We start from the raw sequence: 23099 nt of genomic DNA, 5'->3' as shown, positions 1-23099 counted from the left end.
TTAGGAGCTAGCATGCTAACCACTACATCATTTTAACAATTCATTAACAAAGACTGATTAGTCATCAGTCTCGCTGACCATGAATAGAGCAGCATAATTTCAGTTTCAAGTAATATATACTTGAAACTAAATATATACTTTTGAAAGTATATGTTTGGAGTGTCGCTTTATATGGAAGTGAAACTTGGACAATCGGAGTATCTGAGAAGAAAAGATTAGAAGCTTTTGAAATGCGGTGCTGTAGGAGAATGTTAAAAATCAGATGGGTGGATAAAGTGACAAATGAAGAGGTATTGCGGCAAATAGATGAAGAAAGAAGCATTTGGAAAAATATAGTTAAAAGAAGAGACAGACTTATAGGCCACATACTAAGGCATCCTGGAATAGTCGCTTTAATATTGGAAGGACAGGTAGAAGGGAAAAATTGTGTAGGCAGGCCACGTTTGGAATATGTAAAACAAATTGTTAGGGATGTAGGATGTAGAGGGTATGCTGAAATGAAACGACTAGCACTAGATAGGGAATCTTGGAGAGCTGCATCAAACCAGTCAAATGACTGAAGACAAAAAAAAAAGTAATATATTTGCTTTACTTTTGCAATTGTATTGTTTTTATGACAATGTAAACCAAGATTTACTTGTTTTCAGAACCCAAAAAAATTTTTATCTTTTGCAGATATTAGTTAGATTGGATGGTATAGACAGAATAATCAATGAGGTTGTTGAAATAAAATTCATTTTGCCATCACATTGGGAGAAAATTGCTGGTGTAAGTTAATAAATTATAATTTATTAAGATTTACAACACTAGTGCTGTTATTTAGTACATAAGTGATTATATAGAATTTGAGACTCTTCCCAACTTTTTAACTTACTTTTCTATTTCTTTAATTTGTTAATTAAGGGACTGTTATTATTCGTCTTGTTTATTTATTTTTAAATAATTTTTAAGTCACGCTAACTGCTTTGATTACTAGTCTCTACTAATAATGTATAATTCACTTATATTTTCTGTTTAGCCTCTGGTAATTACCGTTCAGATAATAATTCAGAGGATGATATGTATGAGTGTAAATGAAGTGTAGCCTTGTATAGTTTCAGTTCGACCATTCCTGAGATGTGTGTTAATTGAAACACAACCACAAAAGAACACCAATATCCACGATCTAGTATTCAAATCTGTGTAAAAATAACTGACCTTACTAGGACTTGAATGCTGGAACTCTCGACTTCCAAATCAGATGATTTGGGAAGACACGTTCACCACTAGACCACCCCGGTGGATTTATTCACTTATGCACTTATACTATTTTGTATTTTCATTACTTTTTTTATAAGAATATACTAATTTATTATTTTACCACTTTTCTAAAATATGATTACCTTTCATTAATTTATTTAGAAAAGGAGGTCACATATGCATGAGCAAATTTTAAAATAAGTAACAATTGGTGTCACTGCTGACTGAAATTTAGGCAGTGATATTTTTTTTGGATTTAAATTATAATACCAGTTGAAAGTAAACAGGTTGGTGTGAACAGTCTAATATGTTTTGGAACAGCAGAATGAATGTGCATTTCTTATTTTCAACAAACACTGATGAGTAAGGGCTATAAAAAAAATTAAGATTTTTACATTTTAGATGCAACGGGTAACTTACGAGATGCATTTAAGAAACCCACTGGTTGGTCTAGTGGTAAACTTGTCATTGCATAACAGCTGATTTTGAGTTGAAAATTTTAAGGTTCAAATCCTAGTAGAGGCAGTTTTTTATGGATACTGGTATTCTTTGGTGGTTGGGTTTCAATTAACCACACATCTCAGGAATGGTCAACCTGAGACTGTACAATTATACTTCATTTACATTCATACACGCCATCCTCATTCATCCTCTGAATACATTACGATGGTTCTAGAGGCTAAACATAAAAAACTTCTATCTCTTGAAAAATTTTCCATAGCAAGTGATTTATGAGTGATCAAGCAAAGGTTGAAAGAAAAAGTACCTGATGAGGGTAATTTGAAGTTTTTGGATCACAAAGTATATGTCTTTAATGTTTGTAGACAAATGTATTTAGTTTTAGTTTATATATATTTACCTAATATATAGGTGCAAAAGTTTATGGCAGTTCTAATCGTTTGCAACAGTATAGTGCGAGAACTAACAGACTGATTGCTTTAAAATTTGTAGAGCACATTCATGTTTTCATACATACATTAAAGCCATACATACATTGAGGCCCCAGCTTCTTTGGGGTTGAGAATAATGAACAAAGTTGGCCAACTAGAAGGGAAGGGCAAACAAAGTGAATCCTAACCGACTAGTGTATACAGGTATCTCATAAGTTTCCATGTATAACAAAATATTTTTTTATGAAAACCAGTTTTTTATTTATTTATTATTATTTATTTTTATGTATTCTATGTATGGACATCTGTGTGTGCATGCACGCGCACGCTCACGTGTGTATTTACCACACTGTGCTAATAAAATTTAATATTAAATAAAATATAAATCACCAAAATACAATAAATAAAGTTAAACTTTCTATATTAATTCCAAGAATCAATTTTCATAGGATCCTACATCTTCAGTTCTTGAATTCTATAATTAAAACATTTATTTATGATTTGTGGAAACTGTTTTTTGAAAATTTTGAAATTTATTATGGATGAATATGCAAATTCTGTTATTCAGTATTTAGATAGCTCACATATTTTTTTGTTGGGGGGGGGGGGGTTAAATACTAATAACCCCTGAACCACAAATCTAGAATAATTTACTTTTCAAAGATACTGGTGTTAATTTTGCTAGGTACATTGATTTTATTCAGGGAGGAAATTTTTTAATGCTCTAACTTTTTGTAAACTCAGCTTAAACTAATTATTACTTTTCAGTTAAACAAATTCCAGTTAAACAAATTCTAGTTTTATTTAATTTAAAGTGGTGTAATATATTTTCACTACAGATACTAAATCAGTTTATTGTTGAACCCTCAGATATGAAAATAGTCCTTCCATATGCTCGCAAAGTAAAAGATTCTCAATTTTCTTTTGTAGTTGATGTTCCTTTAGTGGTCCATTAGTAAGTTTCTTTCAGATAACTTAAATTAGAATCTGTAAATAGATAGACAAAATAAATATTTAGTCTGTTTATATGGTTTGAAAGATTTTATTTATCATCAAGGTATTATCTGCTCTTAACTGTGAATGAATAAGTTGTCATTTGCCATTGCTATTAATGAACATAGTAATTTTCATGTTATCCTGACCATTGATGCAAACAGTCATCTCAGTTCTTGTACATTTACAATATTGATGTTCTATATATAATGTTTGTGAACCGTAATTTGAATTTCATTATTTGGTGACGTATTACATTTCTATGTTTATGATATACAGTCTGTGTATTTTCCTTTTTCAAAGTTTTTCTTAATACTAATTAATATAGAGGAATAAAACACATATTTAGAATTTTTTTCTAATGAAAGTGATAAAAAATATATATTTTGAAATAATTTACTTATTATATTCAGTTCTCAATTTGTTAATACATATAACTAAAAATAATATGAAAAAAATAAACTTGCTCACAAATATTTTCTAAAACATGAAAGTTATGATTTAAACATAATTTACTATTTGTGGAAATTGAATAGGATCAAAATTATTTGTAAAATTTGTTTTATTAGGTGGTTCATTTATTAATATTAATAATCAATAACATGAAGTGAATGCTGTGTTTAGATTATTTTTAAATGTACTCGTCTATTTTTATTTTAATAATCTGTTTAAAAATTTGTTTTATTCTAATTGCTTACGTATTTCAGAAAATTGATAAAAAATATATATGTGTTGCAGATTTTTGAAGAATCACAAATGGTATTTTCTAAAATTTCAGCATAATAATTTTATGATGTTATTTGAAGCCAGAATAATTTTTCTTATTTCATACAACAGTACTTTGCATAAATATGAAATATTTTAAACACATTGGTCAGTAATTAATTGTTATGCTTGAGTTTTACATAAATAATTTTAATAAAACAGTAAAAATTAATGTTTGTTTTAAGAAAATATAACTATTTTTTAAACTAAAGTAGAGCCATTTTCATTACTGTCAGTTTGCATAAAGAATAGATTAAGTTTATAATGTGCTTGAAAGAAATAAAATTTTAACACTGCATATCATTTAGAATGTTCAGTGTAAGTTACTGTTGAATCTTTTTGGTGTATATCATTAATGTTAGTGATAAATCACAAGGTTTTTTTTTTAATTTACGGTAAGGGTTTTGGACTTTATATGATGAGTTGAAATTTCTTTCATGAGCTTAAAATGCTGTTTTAGTAACAGATGTATATAAAAATAGTTATTTCTACTTATACAATAGCTCTGATGCTATTTAAAGCAAGCCTTACTTTTATTAATAATATTGGAAATGTGATTCTGTATCATTTGATGACATTTAGTTTTATTTATTTGAATATAAATTAAAACATTTATATGGATGGTATAAATCATGGTATTCTTAGTGACATATCTTGATCTGTACTAAAGAAAAAGTATTGTTTAAAGAAGCGGTCAAAGTACACTTTAAGTACTGCTATACACAACAGATTTTTCTGCACTAAAAGGGCTGTTAAGAATTTTTCAGGAACTTGTTCTTATGAATAATTTGATTAAATATATACCACAAAGCTTGTGTTAGTTTTTCTTATTTGTACGCTGAAGTTTTTAAATTAATTAGCTCAAATTAGTGTTTACTGAAGGATTTTTTGTTGGACCAACGCGAACAAATTCTTAATTGAAGAGAAAGTTTTTCTTTAATTTCAGTTTAAAGTGGAGTAAATAAAATACTATATTAATCTTAGAAAAAGTCAGTTGGCAATGAATAAATGAAATACGTAAGTTAATAGTGGAAATTAAATATGTAGTCAATAACTCTGATCAGTAAACTGTGAATTATAATGTTAAAATTAAAATAATTTGACAGTTGAAATGAAATAGAAACAGTGAAGCCACTAAAGTAGCACCATCTATACTGTACAGTTTTTGTATATAAGTAGTATAAATTATGCTATATAATTATGAATACATAATGTATTCAAGTACTGTATGAGTAATAATTAAGATTAATTGTATATTACACCATATTACACTTCTGTAGTGTTAAGTTATATTTAAATTTTATTAAAATAAACTAAATAGCACAGAATATTGAGATGAGATATATATTACCTAATTTTTCCATGAAAGTACTTTGGCAGGATCCCAAATTCTCAGTCATGATTTGAATAATTCCAATAATGGAATTATCTCAATATCCTGTACTAGGTGGTTTATTTTAATAGTTTAAATATGATTATCTATGTTATATAATGATTAGTGTTATGTATGAATAATAATTTATTCATATCATGAAATGAAGTTTGGTAAAAAAATAAGCAGAATTTTAGTTTTTCTCAAAAAAATCATCAATATTGTTTTTGTCATCTTCAATGTACTCTCCTTCAAATATTGTCCAGTGCTTTTTTCAATCTTTGAACCAACCCTCGAATACAATTCTGTATGGCATTTAGCTCTTTCAGCGATTCTGTCTTTATCTCTTCAATGTTTGCAAAACGTCATCCTTCCATGGTTCTTTCAGATTTGCAAAAAAAAAATTTTTTTTTTTTGTCTTCAGTCATTTGACTGGTTTGATGCAGCTCTCCAAGATTCCCTATCTAGTGCTAGTCGTTTCATTTCATTATACCCTCTACATCCTACATCCCCAACAATTTGTTTTACATACTCCAAACGTGGCCTGCCTACACAATTTTTCCATTCTACCTGTCCTTCCAATATTAAAGCGACTATTCCAGGATGCCTTAGTATGTGGCCTATAAGTCTGTCTCTTCTTTTAACTATATTTTTCCAAATGCTACTTTCTTCATCTATTTGCCGCAATACCTCTTCATTTGTCACTTTATCCACCCATCTGATTTTTAATATTCTCCTATAGCACCACATTTCAAAAGCTTCTAATCTTTTCTTCTCAGATACTCCGATTGTCCAAGTTTCACTTCCATATAAAGCGACACTCCAAACATACACTTTCAAAAATCTTTTCCTGACATTTAAATTCATTTTTGATGTAAACAAATTATATTTCTTACTGAAGGCTCGTTTAGCTTGTGCTATTCGGCATTTTATATCGCTCCTGCTTCGTCCATCTTTAGTAATTTTACTTCCCAAATAACAAAATTCTTCTACCTCCATAATATTTCTCCTCCTATTTTCACATTCAGTGGTCCGTCTTTGTTATTTCTACTACATTTCATTACTTTTGTTTTGTTCTTGTTTATTTTCATGCGATAGTTTTTGCGTAGGACTTCATCTATGCCGTTCATTGTTTCTTCTAAATCCTTTTTACTCTCGGCTAGAATTACTATATCATCAGCAAATCGTAGCATCTTTATCTTTTCACCTTGTACTGTTACTCCGAATCTAAATTGTTCTTTAACATCATTAAAAAGTAACGGCGATAGGGAACATCCTTGTCGGACTCCCTTTCTTATTAGGGCTTCTTTCTTATGTTCTTCAATTGTTATTGTTGCTGTTTGGTTCCTGTACATGTTAGCAATTGTTCTTCTATCTCTGTATTTGAACCCTAATTTTTTTAAATGCTGAACATTTTATTCCAGTCTACGTTATCGAAAGCCTTTTCTAGGTCTATAAACGCCAAGTATGTTGGTTTGTTTTTCTTTAATCTTCCTTCTACTATTAATCTGAGGCCTAAAATTGCTTCCCTTGTCCCTATACTTTTCCTGAAACCAAATTGGTCTTCTCCTAACACTTCTTCCACTCTCCTCTCAATTCTTCTGTATAAAATTCTAGTTAAGATTTTTTATGCATGACTAGTTAAACTAATTGTTCTGTATTCTTCACATTTATCTGCCCCTGCTTTCTTTGGTATCATAACTATAACACTTTTTTTGAAGTCTGATGGAAATTCCCCATTTTCATAAATATTACACACCAGTTTGTATAATCTATCAATCGCTTCCTCACCTGCACTGCACAGTAATTCTACAGGTATTCCATCTATTCCAGGAGCCTTTCTGCCATTAAATCTTTTAATGCTCTCTTAAATTCAGATCTCAGTATTGTTTCTCCCATTTCATCCTCCTCAACTTCCTCTTCTTCCTCTATAACACCATTTTCTAATTCATTTCCTCCGTATAACTCTTCAATATATTCCACTCATCTGTCGACTTTACCTTTCGTATTATATATTGGTGTACCATCTTTGTTTAACACATTATTACATTTTAATTTATGTCCCCCACAATTTTCCTTAACTTTCCTGTATGCTCCGTCTATTTTACCAATGTTCATTTCTCTTTCAACTTCTGAACACTTTTCTTTAATCCACTCTTCTTTCACCAGTTTGCACTTCCTTTTTATAGCATTTCTTAATTGCCAATAGTTCCTTTTACTTTCTTCATCACTAGCATTCTTATATTTTCTACGTTCATCCATCAGCTGCAATATATCGTCTGAAACCCAAGGTTTTCTACCAGTTCTCTTTATTCCGCCTAAGTTTGCTTCTGCTGATTTAAGAATTTCCTTTTTAACATTCTCCCATTCTTCTTCTACATTTTCTACCTTATCTTTTTTACTCAGACCTCTTGCGATGTCCTCCTCAAAAATCTTCTTTACCTCCTCCTCCTCAAGCTTCTCTAAATTCCACCGATTCATCTGACACCTTTTCTTCAGGTTTTTAAACCCCAATCTACATTTCATTATCACCAAATTATGGTCGCTATCAATGTCTGCTCCAGCGTAAGTTTTGCAGTCAACGAGTTGATTTCTAAATCTTTGCTTAACCATGATATAATCTATCTGATACCTTGCAGTATCGCCTGGCTTTTTCCAAGTGTATATTCTTCTATTATGATTTTTAAATTGGGTGTTGGCAATTACTAAATTATACTTCGTGCAAAACTCTATAAGTCGGTCCCCTCTTTCATTCCTTTTGCCCAGCCCGTATTCACCCACTATATTTCCTTCCTTGCCTTCTCCAATGCTTGCATTCCAATCTCCAACTATTATTAAATTTTCATCTCCTTTTACGTGTTTGATTGCTTCATCAATCTCTTCGTATACACACTCTACCTCATCATCATCATGGGCGCTTGTAGGCATATAGACGTTAACAATCGTTGTCGGTTTAGGTTTTGATTTTATCCTTATTACAATGATTCTATCGCTATGCGTTTTGAAATACTCCACTCTCCTCCCTATCTTCTTGTTCATCACAAAACCTACTCCTGCCTGCCCATTATTTGACGCTGAGTTAATTACTCTAAAATCACCTGACCAAAAGTCGCCTTCCTCTTCCCACCGAACCTCACTAATTCCTACTATATCCACATTTGTCCTACCCATTTCCCTTTTTAAATTTTCTAGCCTACCAACCTTTTTTAAGCTTCTAACATTCCACGCTCCGACTCGTAGAATGTTATTTTTTAATTTTCTGGTGACCCCTTCCTTAGTAGTCCCCACCCGGAGATCCGAACGGGGGACTATTTGTCCCCCGTCCGTTGTAAAAAAACAAAATTATTTTTGAAGTTATGTATTGATACAAAACAGTGTTTACCATAATAAGAATGCGCAATATGGTTTTGAATGAAAAAAGAAGTCCTTTTTATCATAAAATTTAACCTGTCTGTGAGACAAGTGTACATTGTTTACCAACTTTTCTGTAGTTTCGTATATTTTTTTTTACCAGATTTGTACACTGTTAACATTTACTTTTGTCATAGGGGTTCAGTGTACGACAGTCTCAAAAATATTGCAGTAAGCTGGGAAAATTAGTGCTGTGAATTAGTCTAAACTAACATTTTTTAAATCTGCTATCATGGCAGTCCAGCTTCCAATTGGTTGCAGGAGTCAAACTTGGATTGAGTATAAGGAATATTACCAATTATGAAGTATTATCCTTCAATACTGAATTTATTATTTTTTCTTTCTGTATTTCAGGTAACCAACAACATAAAAGAAGTTTCAATTCAATTTTGAAAATGTTCCACGAAATTTCAATTTCCTGAGGATTATAGTTTGAACATTATTTGTAGATATTTTTTATTATTATTATTAGTAAAATAAGGTTTACTTGTGTATTTAATTATATAATTTGTATAGTTTAAATTAATGGCATTTTAAAGAAATATTTTTATTTTAAACTAATTTTTTAATTAATCAGAGCAAATAGAATTACTAGACTGACTTTTTACTTCATTTTTACAATTTTCATTTTTTTATTCTTAAAATAAGACTTCTATTGTATATTTTATAATTTAAAATATTTATTTGTAATGTCTATATATTAATAAATGTACTCATTAAATATGTTTGGTTTTAACATTTGGGGATCATGGGTCAAGCAGTTTTTAATGATCTTTTGTGCTGCTTTGAGTGGCAAAAGGTAGCAAATGCAATACAATAGGAATTATTATAGTAGATTCACAAATGTGATAGTATTTATAGATTAAATTTTGTACTGTTTTTCCTGTATCATTGATAATGATTTTTAATATTATTGGAAAGATTATTTTTAATATTATTATCAGCCTGAAGAATACTGAAATCACAATAGCAGTGAGCATGAACATCTGTGTTCTTTTGATATGTTTACATACTTGGGCTTCAGTTTGTTCTATATGAGCTATTAAATTATAATTTATTAATTTTTTAATAATCAAACTATTTATATAAATAAATAAGGCATAATTACTCACTCATTGGTTTTTACAGCAAGACCTTTCAGAAAATTCGTTCAAAGTAATTTTTATAAATCAAATATATTACACCACTGATTGGAAGAATACCAAAATTTTAATTTGTAATAATCGAATTTGCAACTAAGAAGGAACACTTAACAAAAATCAGCAGTTACAAAAAGCCCTTTCACTCCTTGAAATTTCTTGGTAATTTCTTTTTTAAACTGACATTATTGAATGACTGGCAAATTAACTTTTAAAAATTTGTATGTGATAAAATTTAAAATCATTGAATAGTTTAAAAGTTATATCTTTTTTAATTATTGATTAGAGATACTACCACTTGGGCATGGAGATGTTTTATATTATATTTTTAAGCTGTATACAAATTTAATCTGTTAATTATATATATATTTTCTATATTACATTTTTTTATATGGTTTTATATTACAGTTTTATACAGGTATCACAGAAAATGTTGTGATACTATTTAAAGCAAATATATATATATATATATATATGTATGTATGTGTATATATATATACACATACATACACGTTTTTGTATAAACAAATTTTCTGGGAACTTTCATAACCTATTCTAATCATAAAAGTAATGGAAAAAAACTGATATATAAAGATATGTCCTAAAATGCTTCATTTGGGAGTAACAGCTAGTAAAAGAGTTCGCTTTCATTTCAGCTACCCTGGTGAAATATGGTCTTATTGAAATTTTTAGGACATTAACTTAGCAGCAGAATTAGTAATGTCTTAAGGTTTTTGACCTGAAAAATTGAATAAAATAGGTCCCAGAAACGTATCTGGTAGTTTTTAATAAATCTGGGGTGAAAACTAATAAATTTGAGTAAAAATCCTTGTTTTTTATGCTGACGTACAATAAATTGTTAAATGAGTAATACACATAAAACTTTTAAACAAAACTTGTAGAGAATTTAATTTTGAACAGATGGTTTAAGGTAGATGAATAACACAAAGAAAGAATAATAAATTTATTTTAAATTTAAATTTATCTCACAAGTTACCCGTTTCATTTAAAATGTAGAAATCTTAATTTTTTGATAGCCCTTTACTCTTTAGTATGTCTTGAAAAAAAAATTAACCAGAAACTTTCATGCCCTTACTAGAAAATTACAACTTCGTTTTTTTAGAATTATGGCTATATTATCACCACTTAAGGATAATTTTCTTTTAAATTAATTTTACACAAAAAAATAAAAAAATGTTACAATTTCTAATTTTTAATCTCACAACATACTCTTTTAATAATATTCACTGAATTGCCTTCCTCAAATGGGGAGCTCTTAAATTAAAAGGAAAACCAAAAATTAATTTTTTTAATTTAAAATCAATTTTAGTGATATTTTATATTTAATCATTAAAAAAAAACCTGGTGCCCCTAAATTTTCAAAAAGTTGAAAACATATTTTTTTGAAATTGTGATGCTAATTAATATAGTAATATTAAAAATTTTGGTTATTTATCTGTTTTGTTGAGCATTTTGGCTTCAAAAATTAAAAGCTTTAAATAAATTCAAAGAAGTAATTTTATGTTTAATAAGTATAGAAATAATCATTTTTTTCTATTTATTTAACTACATATGTTAAAATTAGAAATAAATATTTTTAGAAAAAATTTTGGTTATTCATTTTCAATAAAAAGAAATTATTTTATCATAAAGATACAAATAGAGCTTTAAATTACTAAATTAGAAAAATTTTCTAACATAGCAGACATTTTTTAAAATAATTTTCATTTCTTTCAAATGCTATGGAATCGTAGTTTAAATTTTTCCTTACTTCCAAATAAAATGTTTCAATTATATTTTTAAGAGTCCCACTTTATTATTCTCATTTTGAAGATAAATGATCAACCAGAAGATACATTTCAGCAGAAAATAAAATATTATTTTATTGGTATGTGTATTGCTTGCAATATAAGCAGCTGCGTAAAATCAGCTATTGACAAATGATCATTATTCTTAATTGGATAATTCCAAAATCTTCAAAGGATTTAGACTGAATTTTCCTATAGCATAGTTGAAAAGATAAAAAAATCAAAAGTATGTTTTATGGTCATTAATTATTGTATTTTTTTTTCCAAGAAAAAACTTTTCAGTGGCTTTATATAATTAAAAAGATTTTCTGGATGCAGAGTTCGTTAATTGTATAAAGCAGTACCAGCATTTCACCTGAATAACAGAAAGGTTTATCGTTCAGAGGTTTTGGCTAGGCTTAATGTGAGCCAACATTAATTTATTGTCACTTTGCTAAACTGGATATTTTGATTTGTCTGCAAGAAATGAGTTTCCCTAATAGTGATCAATAATTTCATTTTTATACTTGTGTCTTTTTCAAAGAAAATAATCTCATAACTTTTGGAACAAATGCATGACATTAGTAAAAAACACCCATATACAACTATCACACCTTATTAGTTAAAACGACAGCTATAAAATACAAAATTCTTCTTCTACTGTTACCTAATGTTAATCGAATGGTTTTGTTTGATTGGCTTCCATCTGATGTAATAGCAATAATTTTTGCATTATTTTCAAGATGTAAAATGATGTATTATATTTTACTTACCAACATTTGTGAAGCATTGAACAAACCATACATATCTTATTCCTTAAAGGTTTTAGTAATGCAAGATGATTTGAGTTAATACATTTTGTTTTTAAGTGTTCTGTTTTTAATGTTTATAATTCCTTGTTTTTCAAACAAGTTTCATTATAGTTTTCATGACTGCTTCAAAATAAAATTTTCCAGTTTGAAAATGGTCAATTATTTTATCTATAAAGCTGTATTTAAAAACGCATTTGATCACAATTTCAAACGGCCTGTACAAAATTTGAATTTTTTGCAACTTCCTCTTTCATTTAATATAAGAACGATAGGGAAAATGATCAATACTTATTAGTTGAAGACACCATTTCGTTTCGTTACGGGTATCAACAAATTTTTGTCATTATAATAAAATTATCTATTTCTTAATACTCATTCATTAAAATTATATAAATCAAAATTGTCTGTTTTTATAGTTTGACTAGATTCTTACAAAATTTTTGTTGGAGACAGTTATTCTATCTCATGGTATTGCTTTAAGAGGAAGTTCTGCAGAAAGTAAAAGTGTTTTAAAGTCAGAAAAAGTAAAGGGACATTCTTATTTGCCTCACAGTAGTTACTGGTCTGCTATAATTCATACCTCGTAACATCTGTTCACCAGAAGAAAAATTGTTTCATTATTAGCTGTTTGTGGTTGTATTTAAAAGTCAATTTAAAATGATCGTTCTATTAAATTGCATAAAGGATAAAATGCAAGCAATGATAAATTTTCTCAATATCAAACGTATACGAAATCAATATTATTTACAAAATGCAGCAAAAATACTGAAAGAGTTGTTCGAGTGAGTACAAGAACTACAAAAAAACTTATCGCTTTAAAAAAGGTAAGTTTTTTGTCTGTAATGAATAATGGAAAGTGTGCACATTCCACTTCATCTCTGAAGCACCTAATAACCACTGATGAACACAGTACCATAACTGAACCTGAGAGCAACAGATAAGTTCAGTCTAGATACACTCACCTCTGATAAAAAAGATTCAAAATCACACCTGCAAGAAAGTAGATAATATTCTGGGATACATAAGGACCAGTTTCTATTCACCTGACTTTCTTTGAATACTGAGAATAATAAGAATCAAGGGAAAAATTAAATCGTAAAAGCACGGTAAGCTTTCAAAAGGTATGATTTTGCTTCAGGATAACAACTGGCCTCATTGATATCGATTTTGAGCTGCTGGACCAACCACCATATAATCTTGACTTACTCCAAGCAATTTTTTTTTTTTGCTCACTGAAAGAAGAGCTATGAGGAAGTTTTCTTCATTCTGGTGATATTATGTAAATAACACAAAATTGCCTAAATTAGATAAAAAAGCTTTTTTCTATAAGGTGGTCAAAAAGCTTGTTAAAAGTTGGAACAAGTGAAATTGTACACAGAAGTAGGGGCAAAATATTTAATTTATGTAAATAAAAACAATGGGTTTTAAATCTAACTTTCCTTCTTGACGTATTCTTATACAATATATAATTTGTAATAAAATTATTAAAACTCCAGTTTTTATTTTTATCAAGTTTTTCATGATATTTTTGTTTCAATGCATTATGATTTTAATAGTTTATTGTGCAAGAGATAAATAAATAAGGAGAAAATACAGATTGTTAATCATGAAGTTCTTATTTTAAGAATATGTCATTTCAAAACAGGCTCTATGCTCAGTTACAAGTTAGCAATATATCTTCATGTTGAGTGAACCAGTTTTGAACAGTGCATGGTCATTCAAATATGATTAAAGGACTTAAGAAGATAAGCTATCTTATAACAAGACAAAGCTAAGATGACAATGGTACCTAGTAGTATACATGTATTTCACTGAATTTTTTTACAAAAATCTTAATTTTTTGTTTCAATTTATTCAGTGTTGGTGTTGTACATAATTATGTTATCAGTAAAGCCAAAGTATATAAATAAAAAAATTAAATTACAGATTTTAGTGAGAAAAAGATTATACAAAAAAAAGTTAAAACAATAAATTATTAGAAATAATTGCTACATTTGCTAGTGTAAGATCTCTTAATTTTCCACAGATTAAAAAAAATTTTTTTTTTTTTTTTTACCACCAGAGGATTCATCTGCCAGCTCCGTATTTTCAGGTAATTAGGAACAATTTTTTAAAATAAAAAGTTATTCAGATGACGTTTTTGTCATCATTACTTAATATTGGATTGTCAAAGTATGATACTAAAATATCCTGATGTACAGTGTTTATTATTGAATGAAAATCAAGAAAGTTAACTGAAAACAGCATAAAACAAGTAATACATATATGGCAATCCAGAGAGCTTTAGCTCTTGCAAGGTATACTAGGCCAGCCAATGTATGAGCTTGTGACACCACAAGCAGACTGCATATATTATACTCTGCCTGAAAACATCAACTCCGCGTATAAAATCAAAATATTACTTATTATCATATTACATAACTATATTAATAACTATCATATTTACATTTACTAATTATAAATAATACGTAATTAATTCTTTTATAGCTTTTATTTGTACTAAATTATTAATATTTAATAATAAACAAAAGCTTACTTGAATTTTCTTCATGCATCTAATTCAAACTTCCAGCAAGTTCTTCATCCTCGCTATACAAATCACTATTACTGTCATTTTCACTATCTAAGTCTACACAAATAATATAATGTTTTGTCATTTCATCTATCAGTTTTTCATATTTTTTCAAATTTTTTTCTTTTTCACTATAGGGGTTCCAGTCATCTTTATTCATGAAATTACTTTTCTCTGCAGTTAATTTTTCAACATTTGAGAAGGAAAATGTTGTTATGACTCGCCACATGTCTTTTTACAGCTCACCATACCATCTCGATCAGATTCAAATCAGGATGGTACGGTGAGAGTCTAAGAACATGATGTCCATGGTTTTTAAAAAATTTAAAGTGATATTTTTGTACTTTTGTTTTATGTAACAACTATTTCATATAACTATGGTTTCAGCATTTTTGAACTATACAGTATATGAGTTTTCTCCAGCCAATCGGTGATATCTTTTCTTCTGAAATTAGAATTTGGTACTTTATCAATACTTGTATTGTGATAAGGGGCATTATCAACAACTACTACTGACACTGGTGAAAGATCAGTTTTTTACACCCATTTCATGAATTTGTCTGTATTCATGTTGTCATGGTAGTCGCCACTTTTCAAGCTGGCATTTCCAAGTTAGTAATGCATTCGGAATAACTTGTAATTATGCTTACAAACTGATAAACTGTAATTATATAAACATTCTAAATTGTCAATCTCTGAATGTCCTGAGTGAACTGCGAACACACTACAATATTTTAATCAAATAGTACATCATAACCGTAATGTCTGGAGATGACCTGAAATGAATTAGGTAACCCCTGGCTATCGCAAAGGCATCATTATGAATAACAAGCGTACCATACCGGGCTTAAAAATGAAGATGAAGAGCAGTCTGTCGTTACCTTCTTCGTGGAGCCAAATATATGATTGTATATTGATATGCCTAACCGCTGGAATGCTAATAATATTCAACCCTTTGAGTAGCACTTTCGTTCTACATCGACACACGAGATTGTCCGAAAAACGAACGGCATTACTTTCAGAGAAAGCGACTCATATCGGTGCCCATTTTACCTCAAGTCCTTTATTATGTATCACTGTAATTAGAAAGATCGAAATGAGTAATGTAAATTTAAAATTTCATGTATACCTTTCTGTAAACGTAACATTATTTAATTAAAATTATTTTAACTTTAGTTTAACAGAACTAATGATTCCATGCGGTCATTAAAAGCACATATTTAGGATCGATTAATAGAATATAAAAATTTTATTAGAAATATCGACTCGAGGTGATTTCTTTAAAAATTTGAGTTGTTCTAAAATTGGCCTAATTACTGTTAATAATTTAATTTATTATAAGTATATAGATATTATTTAAATGCTGTATATACTCGTATATATAAAAATGAATATTTGTTTGTGTTCCTGTACCACTCATACGATTGCGATAAAACTTGAGTTGTGCGCATGCCCGCGAAAATTTCTGAATTAGTTTAGACCTGCTAAGTGGGGCTGGGATCGTGATGTTTAGAAAAAATGTATTTATGGACCGATTTGGCTCATATTCAGGATGTACATTAGTTACGTGAAAAGAAACATTTTTGCAAAAACTATCCCGCTAGCTGGCGCCGGTGTCGAGATATTTACGGAACAAACAAATATACAGACTTTCTTCTTCTACATATATATATATATATATATAAAAGGCAACGTTCGTATGTGTTCGCTATAGACTTAAAAACTACTGGACCGATTTTCGCGCGGATTTTTGCAAATGGTCCGCGGAGAAGGTTTAGAGCTATTGAAATACTCGATCTGACCACGAACTAATTGGAGACAGTCATCGGCGAAAGCCTGGGCCGTGACCCCTTCTGGGAATGTCAAACCCAGAAATCCTTCAAAAACCAGGTTCCAGAGCAGAGGGCCGATTACGGAACCCTGCGGGCTTCCTCTGGTGACGGACCTTGTTACAACTAGGTGCGCATCTTGATACAGAGCCGAGCGATTAGATAGTCTCTTACTACGGCCTGCAGGGCTACGGGAAAATTGCGGCGTTCCCTCATAGAGGACAGAACTCCAACACAAGGAAGGAAATGCTGCCTCTATGTCAATAAAAATTAAATTGATCAATGACAATGTCGTTAAATTTTCTTCTTTAATTATTATAGTCCCGCTGTTAGTATGTGACGGCACACCTACCGTCCAATATTTATATATATATATATTTGAATGTCAATGTGCGAGTGTATGTGAATAAAAATTTAGACGTACGTCGAGAATGTTCCTGGTCGTCGTGACGTATATACCGGGAGGCGCTACCCGCCACTCCAGGATCCCGACTTGGGTCGTGCACCAGGAGGCGGCGTATGCGCATGTGTTGGCGTGCGTGCGTTGACGGAGTGGCACGGAGATGTTTAGCGTTCGAAGAAGATCTGAAGATCGACCGACCGTCGTGGAGGTACCTCGAGGATGACCCTGGTCGTCGTGGCGTTTGCACCGGGAGGCGACGATTGCGAAATTTTTTTTTAAAGATTCCACCATTTTGTCAACCAGAGTGTGCGATGACTGCGTGTGATTGCGCGCGCACCCTCATCCATTCTGTAAAAGAAAGAAAACCGTTAAATTTTACGCGCAAAAACTACCGCACCCAAATAAATATATATAAACATATATGTGTTCAACACTCTCCTCACCGTTCACGAGTGTAATATGATAACAGATGGTGAATCTGACGTCGGATTACACCGCAGTCCTTGGAACCTTCATCCAGTAATGCCGATCGACAAAATTTTATTTCTAAAAAAATAGTCTTACACTACTGTATGGGGTTTAGACTGTTGTTGCATTTCCATACCACCCAAGAGGTAGCAACCGGAACGGCGCGTTGAGATTATTTTAGAGTGAAATCTCACCTCAGTAGGCCTACAAAGCACTCGTACGAAGAACAAATGATTTAAAATATAAGCTTAAAATTAAGTATTTTAAGATTATTAAATTATTATTTATCGTATACATTTTTTTTACAATCGGAGGTTAATAATTATTATTAATAAATCAATATATTTCAATAAAAAAAAGGAAGAAAATGAAATCGGATTCGAACCGATGTGCCTTCTTCCTGTAAGATACAAATATTTCATTTATCAAAAATTTCATTGCCTATAACTGTGGAACCGATGAAAATAAGTACCACTTATGATATATCGTTAAAAAGCTCTCGATGAGGGCTTATTTCTGCAGTTAAGAGAAAGTCTAAATGTTTTGGATTTTGGGCTTTTTTGAACATTTTTGATCCAGTCGATCGCAATCAAAAAGAAAGGTGCACAACTAGATGTTACAGCAGTCCTAAATCCAAAATTTCAACATTCTACGGGTAATCGTTTTTGATCACTGGCGGCTGGTGTATAGGCACTGTGTAACTGCAGCACTCCCATTTCCACTTGAAATTATCGATTACATTTGATATAATGCGTCCTTGTTTCTTTAATTGTTTTTTGTACTTGAACAATATAATCCTTAAGTTTAATGTCAGTAGCCATCCCCCAGTTTATGAAAAAGATATAGAAATATTTGTATAGAAGTGTGCGCTTCACAGTTCCAGCGACGTGACAACAGTTATATTTTTTGAAAGCGAAAACAGTCACCCCAATAAAAGGTAAGTTAGGCTATTTTTCGTAGGTCTGCAGGAAAAGGAAAAACCTTTTGCACAGGAGCTGCCAAGTTTAATTGCGATCGAATAAGCTTTAATGTCAAATACCGCAGCGGAGACCCAAGTGAGATGAAAACAAAAAAAAAATATTATAAAAGATCGAATTGACAGTGAACAAGACAAAGTCAGTACCTCTAAAGGAAACGCCAAAATATGCAAGGGGCGTACATTATTTCATCAACTGTTTTGCAAAAAAAACCCCAAAAAAAACGATTTTTTATGCCAAATTATTTTAACATTTAAGCAAATAAATCAAGAAAACCAGACCACAATTTGACTAGAAAAAATATTCAATTCCTCAAGAAATCATGTGGTGTCCATATCAGATTTTTTCAGTATTGAGGCAAGTACATCAAGGAGGTTTCATGAAAGACAATGGAAAGAGTATCGTAACTTAGAGGAATACAAGAAAACTACTTTGAAGTTAAAAAAATATTTAATTAAATCTCTAAACTGGGGGAGTTGGGGGGTCGCCGTCCATCTATTTGGGTCGCCAATTTCTTTGGTCCATCTATTCAGGCTTATAACCTTCTTTTTCTTTTTCACTGGAAACTTAGATTTTCATATCGGTTTTCGAAATTTATCTCTGTCTTTACATAAATCGTTAGAAATGTTTAATATTTTTAGATCTGTTTCTATTTCTTTAAATCGGGTCGTGTTTGAGGCTCTTTAGTTCAGTGGGGCTCGTAACTAAAATTAGTGGGAATTCCGTTCCAGAAATTTTTTCAGGGCTTTTTCATTGCCAAGGTTTTTAAGTTTTCTGTAAAATAAAAGAACCGAAAAAATGAATCAAATAGAATAGCTGGAAGCAGGAAAATAATCTAATTCTACACTTTATCGCATTCAAGAATATAGTACACGGTTTTCAAGCGTATTGTCCTTAAAACCCGTATTCGGATTAACCGAATAAATAATAAAATGTCAATTCAAATAATATTTTTTAGTATTATTAGATAATAACTTAATAAAATGTCCTCTTAAAAACACCACAGTCCAACGGTGCTTAATTTAAATTTCTATGTACACAGAAACAAATACATAATTAGTTTTTTCTAATAACCTTCTATTTCGCCCTTCCAGCGCGTTTTCGGACAGATTTGGAGATCAAAGAGCCCTTGCTTTTCGCCATCTTCTGATCGCTACTGAAAAAACAGTTAAACCGCTTTCATATTCCTTCCACTAAAAATAGAAATAGGAACGTTCCACACGCACGCAAAGTAAAAAAAAAAAAAAAAACCTTCTCCTAGTACGCCGGAATCGTCACTGCGGGAACAACAGTGCTATCTCATTCTCGTAGCCTCACATTCGTAAGTGCGCATGCGCACAACAGCCAAACATCACGCCGCTGGAACTGTGAATTGCACAGTTCCATACAAAGATTTCATATCTTTTTCATAAGCTGGGGGATGGCTACTGTCATTAAACTTGAGGATTGTATACTGTACAAGTATAAAAAAAGAATTAAAAAAAAGACTCATTATATTATATGTTATCGATAATATCAAGCGGAAATACGAGGTGCTGCAGTTCCACAATGCTTATACGCGAGCCGCCACTGAGCGCGTTGTTAATGAATATTTTGGTCGCGTAGTTTTCATTTATATCCATCAGGATTTACAAGAGATGTTTGTGAATCGGTCACCTGAACACTCATATTCGCAGTTTTTTTGCTTGAACTCTATAAGCTAACTGAATAAGACCTAGATGAAAAGAACTTGTAACATCGAAATAAATTAACGACGAAAATTTACTTCATTTTTAACGTAATTCAATATAATTGGGTGAAGAATGCATAATTGTTGGGAAAATTGAAATAAAACCTCTTTTTAGAAGTTAAAATTATTTTATCGTATCACAAGGCATTTACTTTTCGCTGTACAAAAATAAAAACAAAACAAACTGTAGTAAATCAAAAGTATACCCTATTGCCGTAGAAATAATAATAATAGGATTCGACCCCCCTCAATTTATTTTGTATATATTCGTATAATTGAGGGTAAAAATTAAAATAAAGGCTTTTATAAATTTTCTAGCCGATTCGAAATATACAAGAAATTTTACAGTGAAATAAATTCATTAAATGAAAAGTTGAACCTTAAATTCACGTCTTTAATTTTTTTCTTTCGTTATTGGTATTTTTATTAAAATATTCCTTTGTTGATTGCCCTTTGCTTAAATTGTTTGTATTACAGACCTATCATTACAGTGCACATAGTGTTATAAAATTGACGTTGTATGTACCTAAAATTTATTTAAGTAAAGTTTTTTGATATCACCAACCACTGACCAAGGGGATGGAAGGAATGGAGTTCGAAGACAAAAATCATTCCTTCCGTAATAGGCACAGTATCGAATCGGTTTAAAGTGGTCGTTAGTTCTCCAAACATTACGTAAAACGTTTTGATATGACCAACCCTTACGGCAAGGGATGACCAAAATATTGCTGAAATTGTAAGAAGATGGGGCTTGTCGTATGCTCAACACGTGAAACTTTTTTCACATGCAACCATTGTCATATTGAGCAAATTTGAAGTTTTTCTTAAGTTTAAGGGGGAAATCTTATTATCTCCTACTTAGCACCGGTAAAATCTACTTCGGGATTGCCGAAAGGGAATTTTTTGGTTATGTTTACGGCTTTAACCATTATCAAGTACTGTGATCTGTGTTCAAACAATCTATAATCGAGCTTATCTAGGTCGATGTTTTAGATAAATGAAAGTTTTTTTAAATCGTTATTATATGTATTCAATTTCGAAACCGAGTATCTTTAATCGATTAAAGATCGAGCAGTAACATTTATTGTTTACTCTATGCTGTCGTAGTAAAGAGCATTTGTATGTGGGTTTATGTGTCCCGCTTATCTGACCGAAAATACCGATCAATAGCGGAAAACCCCGATTCGTTATAGTACTTGTCTCGTGGTGGTCAGGTGTATACTTGCTATATTATATATATATGTCGATATATGCGGTATATACATATACCGCATATATATATATATATATATATATATATATATATACATATATATCGACGTTTTGGAAAAATTTAGTACTTTTTAACCGGATCCGAATTTTCGGACGAAAATCGCAAATATCTCAAAAACGGTCGGTCCTAGCGCTCTGAAAAATTTTCTCAACCCCCCTGGACGATAACCCCATCGGCTCCCAGTGGTTCCCGACAGACGATAATATTTTCAAGTGCCCCTGGGGCGCCGTTCGGAAATTGGGGAGGGGGTGCATGGGGTGCCATCGTAATATCTCGGCAACCGCTAGTCCGATTTTTATGATTCAAACGGCGTAAATATCAGTAGATCGAGCGCTAACTGTTTAACTCATCGGGTACACTCTTGATCGACCGGATCTTGGTTATCCGGAAATTAATTCGTATAGCCCTATGTTTTGATTGCACTCACCCGACGTAAAACGTACTGATCCGATGTTTCGCTAAATACGCTCAAACATGTGCGCTAGCGAAGCTGTAAAATATAAACTTATAAAGACTAAAAATTAGAAAATAAAAAAAATATTTTTAACCAACACTTTAGATTAAACGCACTAAAAAGACGCTATCTCAGAATGGATTTGACAACAAGGTTTGATGGTGATATGCAAGATTATGTGAAAGTCATAGCTTCAGATTCAAAATTTGATGTTTTTGACAATTTTTTTCTTATGCGTGATGAATGGCCTAAAGAGTGGGGTTGAAACACGCATAAGAAAAGATTGGCAAAAACATCAAATTTTTAATTGGAAGCTATGATTTCACATAATCTTAGATATCAGCATCAAGTCTTGTAGTCAAATTCATTCTGAAATACCGTCTTTTTAGTGCGTTTAATTTAAGAGTGGTGTTTTTTTTAACATTTTTTTTACATACTTTTTATTTATTTATGTGAATATTTATGTTCATAAAGTAATGAACTCTAACCAAAATGTAGGCACCAGAATGTACCGATCACTAGCGGAAAATCCTGATTCGTTAGTATCAATTTCTAGAGTTAAATTTCTTATTTAACTTTCATTATATCAATATTCATCATTCAAAAAAAATGTTTTTACACAAGAGGTAATCAATTTTGGACACCTAATAATCCAGTTCCGAGACGCCGTCCGCCAGGGCAACCCGTTTGGAGGGTCTAAATATGTAGGGCGTGCCGTAGGCACGCCTCTGCATCTAGTATATTCGCTGAATTGGGGCGACGGAAGCGAAGAAGAAATATAAACACCGAATCCTTATTAAAAAAACATGTGTAAATATATTATAGTTCGAAAAAAAGCGTGTGCGCACGCACGCACGCACACACGTATAGATTAATATACGTTTCCTGTACAAGATTGAAAGAGCATTTGAAATGCAGTTATAATTGTTATATACAGCATTGTTAAATATACAGATTGTTAAAATCGGCATTATGGTGGGTTTTTA

The 23099-nt window shown here is 31.0% G+C and overlaps 1 protein-coding gene across 6 annotated transcripts in view; it reads left to right on the top strand.

Moving 5' to 3' along the window:
- Positions 1-10189, top strand: part of LOC142322262 (sodium leak channel NALCN-like) — a 39835-nt gene extending 29646 nt beyond the window's left edge. For 2 of the 6 annotated variants that reach the window (XM_075361150.1, XM_075361151.1), the window contains 3 exons: positions 676-768; positions 3861-3995; positions 9025-10189. In XM_075361150.1, coding sequence (XP_075217265.1) covers positions 676-768; positions 3861-3905 — 138 coding nt within the window. In that variant the 3' untranslated portion in view covers positions 3906-3995; positions 9025-10189. Of the gene's footprint in view, positions 1-675; positions 769-3860; positions 3998-9024 lie in introns of those variants that run through there. The other 4 variants (XM_075361152.1, XM_075361155.1, XM_075361158.1 and 1 more) reach the window with 4 other exon arrangements.
- Positions 10190-23099: the final 12910 nt, after the last annotated feature.

The sequence above is a fragment of the Lycorma delicatula genome, chromosome 3 (genome assembly GCF_047948215.1).
Source record: "Lycorma delicatula isolate Av1 chromosome 3, ASM4794821v1, whole genome shotgun sequence".
NCBI lineage: Eukaryota > Metazoa > Arthropoda > Insecta > Hemiptera > Fulgoridae > Lycorma > Lycorma delicatula.
Note: the sequence above shows the minus strand (reverse complement) of the source record. Positions and strands in the feature narration are given on the sequence as shown.